This window comes from Microtus ochrogaster, chromosome 2 (assembly GCF_000317375.1).
Source record: "Microtus ochrogaster isolate Prairie Vole_2 chromosome 2, MicOch1.0, whole genome shotgun sequence".
Taxonomy (NCBI): domain Eukaryota; kingdom Metazoa; phylum Chordata; class Mammalia; order Rodentia; family Cricetidae; genus Microtus; species Microtus ochrogaster.
The window spans coordinates 69,952,752-69,959,812 of NC_022010.1; the positions used below are offsets into that span (position 1 = coordinate 69,952,752).

The window sequence follows — 7,061 nt, forward strand, 5'->3', positions numbered from 1 at the left end:
CCACTGCCACAGCAGCCAGACCCTGCCCATTGTAGCATCATGTCTCCACTGCCACAGCAGCCAGACCCTGCCCATTGTAGCATCATGTCCCCACTGCCGCAGCAGCCAGACCCTGCCCATTGTAGCATCATGTCCCCACTGCCGCAGCAGCCAGACCCTGCCCACCGTAGCCTCGTGTTCCCTTTACAAGCATACCAACCATGGGCTTCTTCCCCTGAGCAGGTACTGCCCACCTTGGAGATGCAGGAGGCGGGGTGTGTGCTGATTTTAAGCAGTTTTCATCTCCTGGGGCTCCTTTAGCCTACAGGAGAGGGTGGAGAGCTACTCAGGGCACAGGCTTGCTTTACAACAGTGGTTCTCAACCTTCCTAATGCTGCGACCCCTAATATAGTTCCTCGTGTTGTGGTGACCCCTCAACTGTAAAATTATTCTTGTTGTGATTTCATAACCATAATTTTGCTGTTATGAATCATAATATTTGTGCTTTCCAACAGTCTTAGGCGACCCTTGTGAAAGGGTCATACACAGGCTGAGAACCACTGCTCCGAGGAGTTCTGTCTTCCTGCAGGAGTGTTGAGGAACACTTCAGACTGACTTGTAATTTCTTGCTAATACAGAATATGCCCTCTGCCCTGCTCAACCTCTGTCCTCCCACCGATGGTAGGTAGGTAGGTAGGTACGTACGTACGTATGTACGTGTTGTATTAGGAGCGGCGAGGCTGCGTCCTCGGCACCCGGCCACCCGGCCACCCGCATGGCTAGCTAATGCCCCAAAATAATTACACGGAAACTGTATTCTTTTAAACACTGCCTAGCCCATTAGTTCCAGCCTCTTATTGGCTAGCTCTTACATATTGACCTAACCCATTTCTAATAATATGTGTAGCCCACGAGGTGGCTTACCAGGGAAGATCTTAACCTGCAGCTGTGTCGGGAGTGAGAATCATGGCGACTGCCTGACTCAGCTTCTTTCTTCCAGCATTCTGTTCTGTTTACTCCGCCTACCTAATTTTCTGTTCTATTAAAGGGCTAAGGCAGTCTCTTTATTTAACCAATGAAATCAACACAAAACAGAAGACTCCCACATCACCTACGTACATATGTACGTACGTATGTACGTACATACATACATAGATGCATAGACAGACAGACAGGTAGATGCATAGATACATACTGCCCCATTGCATTGACAGAGGAGAAGGAGTAGTAACTATCTACTCCTCTGAACTATATCTGCTCGGTACCAGGTCAGCAACTGCTGAGAAGGTCGAAAAGTATCTTAATATGGAATAAAATGCAGAGAGCAAAACTTGGAGGCAATAAAGGGAGAGACTTTGTTGTACGCGTGCGCATTTTCCTTCTTTCTTTTTGGAATCTAATATCACCCAGTCAGGTAGAGGTGTACATGGGTACACTTTGCTACTTCACTCCCAGAAAGAAGTTTGCGTTCTTTTCAATGAAACTATTTTAAAAGCAGAACTGAAGCCCAAACGGACCGAGGGTTCTGGGGAATTCTCGAAAGGTGTCGATTTATTTACTGCAGTTAGAGCGTAATTAGTTCTCGGGGGACGGGGCATCTCTTAAACACTTTACTGCCAGCGTATTGGCTTTCTGGGTAATCAGAACCGTGTGCGATTCAAAGAGAAACCCTCTGTAAGTAGAAACAAATGTTGGGTGTTGCCGTTGTCACTCGAAGGTAGACACGATGTAAGGGAAATAACTTGATAAAACCATCCAAAGAACTGTATCCTGATGCAGTCCAACTGAGCGCAGCCAGGCCGGTTACCCTGCCCCTCTCCACCCGTGCTCTCTTTCCCACCAGAGGCTGTGAAGGGAAGCAGGACCCCTCCCTCCTTACAGCTCTGCAGCTCGTTGGGCCTTCCTGGCTGCCATGCATGTGCCCGCCCTCTTCCCTCCTCTGTCCATGTGTCCGTTCTAACTGACCAGTTTTTCCCACCATTTGCAGGTTGATGTTTGAGATGCCACAGGAAATGGGTTTAATCGCCATTGCTGTTCGGCAGACCCAGGGCAAAGGTCAGTCATCGAAAATCTGTGAGTCCCCCGGATGGAGGGCTCAGTGTGTGCTGAACCCTGAGATGTCTTGAGTTAGAGTCTTTCCATTTTAACAGCCCTTCCCCACCCCCCCAAATGGGGCAGCAGGAAAGGAAACAGAGAAGGCTAGATCGGACCTTAGTAGAACACACACACGTTCTCCCCGTCCACGGTTTGTTATTCATGCAGTGTTTGCATTTGATGGCTGTCACACCTGGTAGCCTGTGTTCCCGGTACGTCCTGCAGGTTGTGATGGGAACAGTTCTAAGACATTTAATCTCCTCGGGGTCCTCAGGAGGGGTCTGTTGGAGTCTGTAACAAGTATCGCGTTCAGAGGCCTCCCACTCACCACTCCCACCCGGCTGGCACCCAGCACCTGCTCAGGAGTAAGGGGCCAGTCTGGGTTCCCACTACCGTCAGATTGCAGGCCAAGAATCAGCACCCTCCAGAGCCGTGATGGAGCCAGCGAGACCCTGCCTGTGTCTGCAGGAGGCAGGAGGGGGCGTTACAGGAACATGGGTGATGTTCCTTCCCGCCAACTCCAGGCCCTGCCACATCTCCTCCTCACTGAGGGCTGAGATAGGAGTCTGCTGCCTGCTGCTTCTTTGTTGGAACATAAGACAAAGAAGAAAAATTCGCTGCGTGAAAGCTACGGGATTTGGTAGAATTTGATACATGCACACATGCATACACAAACTCACACTCACCCACACACATATGCACACAAACATGCTCAAACACACATAGATTCACACATACATACACAAGCACACACATATAAACAGTTCCCAAATTTCCTGATCAGCCTCCTATGTCCTGGGGTTACAAAGACACACCACTCACGCCCACCAGAGATGGCAGAGGTGGTAGATTTCTTTAAAAGATACTCAAATTTTGATTAAGCAATACCTCTCATTTTGGTTATTTTCTTTTCCTAACTTCAGTTTTAAAAAACAAGTAGCAGCTTAGAGAGTTGCTGTCAGGGATCGTGCGTGCGTGCATGCGTGCGTGCGTGCGTGCGTGCGTGCGTGCATGTGTGTGTGTGTGTGTGTGTGCGTCAGTCACTCTCCAGTTTGTTTATTGAGGCAGGGTCTCTCAGTGACTCTGGACTTTACCAATTCCAACTAGTCTAGCTTGCCAGCCCCTGGCTTCCCCTTTGCCCCCGCAACACTGGCATTATAAGTGCATACCAACACGCCCCTCTACCCATGTTTTTATGTGAATGCTGGAGACTACACATAGGTCCTCACACGTGTGTGACAAGAGCTTCTGCACCAAATGAGTTTGCTTCCCAGACCCTAAAGCACAGATAGGCTCACGCGGGATGGGTGTCAGGTGTGTGGCTTTGAGACGGTGGGAAGCAGTTTTCTTTCAATGGGTCTGTCTTTCCAGGAAGGGGTCCAAACGCCTGGCTGAGCCCTGTGGGGTGTGCCCTTTTCACCCTGCTGGTCTCCGTTCCCCTGAGATCACAACTGGGCCAGAGGATTCCATTTGTCCAGCATTTGATGTCCCTGGCTGTCGTGGAGGCCGTGCGGTCCATGCCAGAGTATGAGGTATGTGCAGTTTCCTTGTCCTTTGACTTCCTGTGCGGCTTCCAGCTTGGCCTTTTCTGTTTGTAGCATGTGTTTGCATATTTGTGCCCTTCACAAATCTTGTCACCAAAGTGCGTGGGGCACCAATTAGAGTGCCCAGCTCTGGCTGGGGCCATAGCCCAGGTGTAGAGTGCTTGGCTAACACCCTTGCCTTTACAGTGATGTTGTCGGTGATTTGCTTTCAGGGAGCATTTACCAGAATCCCTCAGGGCTTTTTGTCAGCTTTCGCAGGGTCCTAATAAGAACAAGCCTTTCTTTTCTTTTAATGGAAATATTGTATCAGGGCCGGGTGGGAGATCTCTCCATTTTCAGTTTCTTAAAAAAGACTGTTTTGGGCCTGGCGGTGCAATCCCAGCACTTGGGAGGCAGAGGCAGGCGGATCTCTGTGAGTTTGAGACCAGCCTGGTCTACAAGAGCTAGTTCCAGGACAGGCTCCAAAACCACAAAGAAACTCTGTCTCAAAAAACCAAAAAAAAAAAAAAAGACTGTTTTGTGAACCTGAATGACTTGTTTCTACCTCCCCTTAGTCTCAGCTCCAAGCAGCAGAGCTGCTCTTTCAAGTTCAAAGCCAGGATCATGTGGTGCTTTCTTCCCCTGCTACCAGGACAGGTGTGTGGTGTTCTTATTGTCACCTGACTTCAGCCCCACTCCTGGTACCACCTTCTCTATCAGCCAGTCTGCTGCCACAATAGAACACCAAGGCAGCTCACAGAAGAAAGCGTTTGTTCTGGCTCATGGTTTCAGGGGGATGTGCGTCCATCGTAGCCGGGAGGCGTGACAGCAAAGCAATAGGCATAGTAGCAGAAACAGGAAGCTCATATCCTCAGCCACAAGCAGGAAGTAGAGAGAGCAAACAGGAAGTAGGCAAGGCTCTTTACCTCAAAGCCCCTAGTGACATACATCCTCCAGCAAGTCTGCACAACCTAAAACCTCCATAAACGGTACCACCATCTGGAACCAGTTTCTCAGACACACCAGTCTGTGGATGATATTCCTATTGAAACCACCGCAGGGCCTGTTGTTAAAGGGACAAAGGAGAGAGAACAGTGAATTCGGGGACAGGACCCTTTCCTCCACACCTGTCTCCACTTCCGCATGCACCTGAAGCGTTCCTGTGGCAGCTTCCTGTGTCCGTGACGAGGAGGTGCTACCTGCCTCCCTCCGCCGTCGGCTCTTACATCAAGGCTTTTTACTGCCTGTATTTGTTCCTTAAGTGAGATTCGAGAAACACAGCTCTCAAAGTTGTCTGAACCTCTGTATCTCCCCGTCTCCCCCAATGTGGCCAGTGTCTTTGCTGTCCCACTGATGCTGCTGATTCTGAGGTCCACCTCACAAGGTCACTGACCAGCATGGATGTCCACCCACGTCATGACTGTGTGATGAGCTGTGCCCTTGGTCCCATAGGAGGTACTGAGAACGTAACACTCTGTGGTGGTACATTTAGCCCCTCGGGAAGATAGTGACATCGTCAGCAAGCCAAACTCTGAGCCTAGAACACAAGCGAGACCGATCCCCATGGTCACGACTTTGACTTTTACCTGGTTAGCTTGGTGTCTCCTCGGAGCTCCTGCCGTGTGCAGACGTAGTGTTGGGCACAGGGTTGTAGGTTGGAAGGGAGAGAGGAAGTTTGCTCCATGGTGCACCGGCACCGTGGCCACGGGCATTCCGACCATTTCCACACTTGTCGGCCTCGCTGTTACCTGTGTGATACGACTTCCATTTTGAGCGGAGTGATTTTAATTTTTTATTTTACCTTTATGTAGTGTATTCTGATCATTGCCTCCAACTCCCCCCAGCCATCCCCTACCAATCTCCTCAACTTCCTTTCTTCTTACCTTTTATAATACACTAAGTCCAGTCAGTGCTCCATGTATGTGCATGGGTGTGGTACCATCCAATGGGGGATGGACAACCTACCAGTGGCCACGCCCCCAAATAAAAATGATTCTCCCTCCTCCAGCATCCGTCTGCTGCAACAGCTCCGCAGCTGGGGGTCGGGTTATGCGATTCCTTTCCCCATCCATACTGCAATTTGGCTGGTTCATCCTTGCACGGGTCTTTTATAGGCGATCACAGAAGGCAGAGTTTCGCAGAAGTCCTCCCCATCTTCTGGCTCTGAAATTCTTTCTGTCCCGTCTTACTTGATGTTCTCTGAGTCTAGAGAAAATAGGGAATTTCCCATAGATGTCTACTTAGGGCTAAACACTTGTGGTCACTTATTCTTAATATTCCGGCCAGTTGTGAGTTTCTGTATTACTTTAACCACTGTCTTCTACAGGAAAAATAAAATAAAAAATAAATAAATAAACTCTGACCGGAGTTGAGAACAGCACAGATCTGTGGGTATAAACATAAGCAGTTAGGTAGCAGTCTGACAACATGACCATTTAGTAAACACCAATGAGGGTTTCCTCCTGGGGCCTGAGAACTCCCCAGCCGTGGGTTTTTGGTCAGGTCTACGTATGGGTCATGAATTCCCTCCTAAGGAGCAGGTCTCCAATCCCGTCTGAAATGGTTGGTTTACCCCACGACAGCCATGCCACTGTTGTGCCTGAGAGCACATCTTGTCCAGCAGGTAGGAATTATAAAGTTCAGGGTGCAACTCCAGGTAAGACCACCTGATGTCTTTTCTCTTCCATTGTCCTCCATAGTCCATCTGGCACTAGGAAATCTCTCCAGCAGGAGAAAGTTCCTCCTTAATCCAAGACTGATCCCACTGACCTGCAGCAAGTACATGATGTCTTCAATGTTGGGTCTTACCATTTAGTTCTGCTGGGCAACCAAGGGCGAGTAGCAAGAATCTCTGTTGTTTTGGGAGCCTTGGGAGCCTCCCTGACCAGTAACTCATAGGAAGGTGACCCTACATCTTTCTATAGTCCCTTTATTTGGGTTAATTCCCCCCTATACATTTCACCCCCAGATCCCTCCATCTCTCTCACTGCTTAAACCTTTCCTTCATAGTATGGCTTTTTAATTCTCCTTTTACCTAGTTCTGCTGTCCCCCAACTTCCATGTGGCCCCCGCCAAACCATTTTACAAATTTCTGGCTTCCACAGGTGCTTCAAGTTAAACACACAAAACTCATGATCCATAGTTGGGGTCCACACATAAGAAAGGATATGATGTTTGTTCTTCTGGGCCTGCCTGACTTCTGTGACTGGACTTAGTTTTGATGTAGCCAAGTTGACCTATGTAGACGAGCTACGGGATGGTTGAAATATCCTCCATTGTGTTGGGCTCCCTTTCTTTATGGCCTTCAGTAGGGTGCCGGCTTGTCTTTAGCAAACCAGGGGAGATGTCTGCATACTAACTCCGTGTCACCAGAATGTGGCCGCCTCCCCATTCCAGGCTGCCCATTTCTGCTCCTATGGCTTTAGCCCTGTCTGCCGGACTCCCCCTCCCTCACCCCACCCTCCC

At 49.4% G+C, this 7,061-nt stretch overlaps 1 protein-coding gene across 4 annotated transcripts in view; it reads left to right on the plus strand.

Moving 5' to 3' along the window:
• The window catches only part of Hlcs (holocarboxylase synthetase), a 190,166-nt gene that overhangs the window by 176,738 nt on the left and 6,367 nt on the right, over positions 1 to 7,061 (plus strand). For all 4 annotated transcript variants that reach the window (XM_013352499.2, XM_026786502.1, XM_026786511.1 and 1 more), the window contains 2 exons: positions 1,967 to 2,034; positions 3,445 to 3,605. In XM_013352499.2, coding sequence (XP_013207953.2) covers positions 1,967 to 2,034; positions 3,445 to 3,605 — 229 coding nt within the window. The remainder of the gene's footprint in view (positions 1 to 1,966; positions 2,035 to 3,444; positions 3,606 to 7,061) is intronic.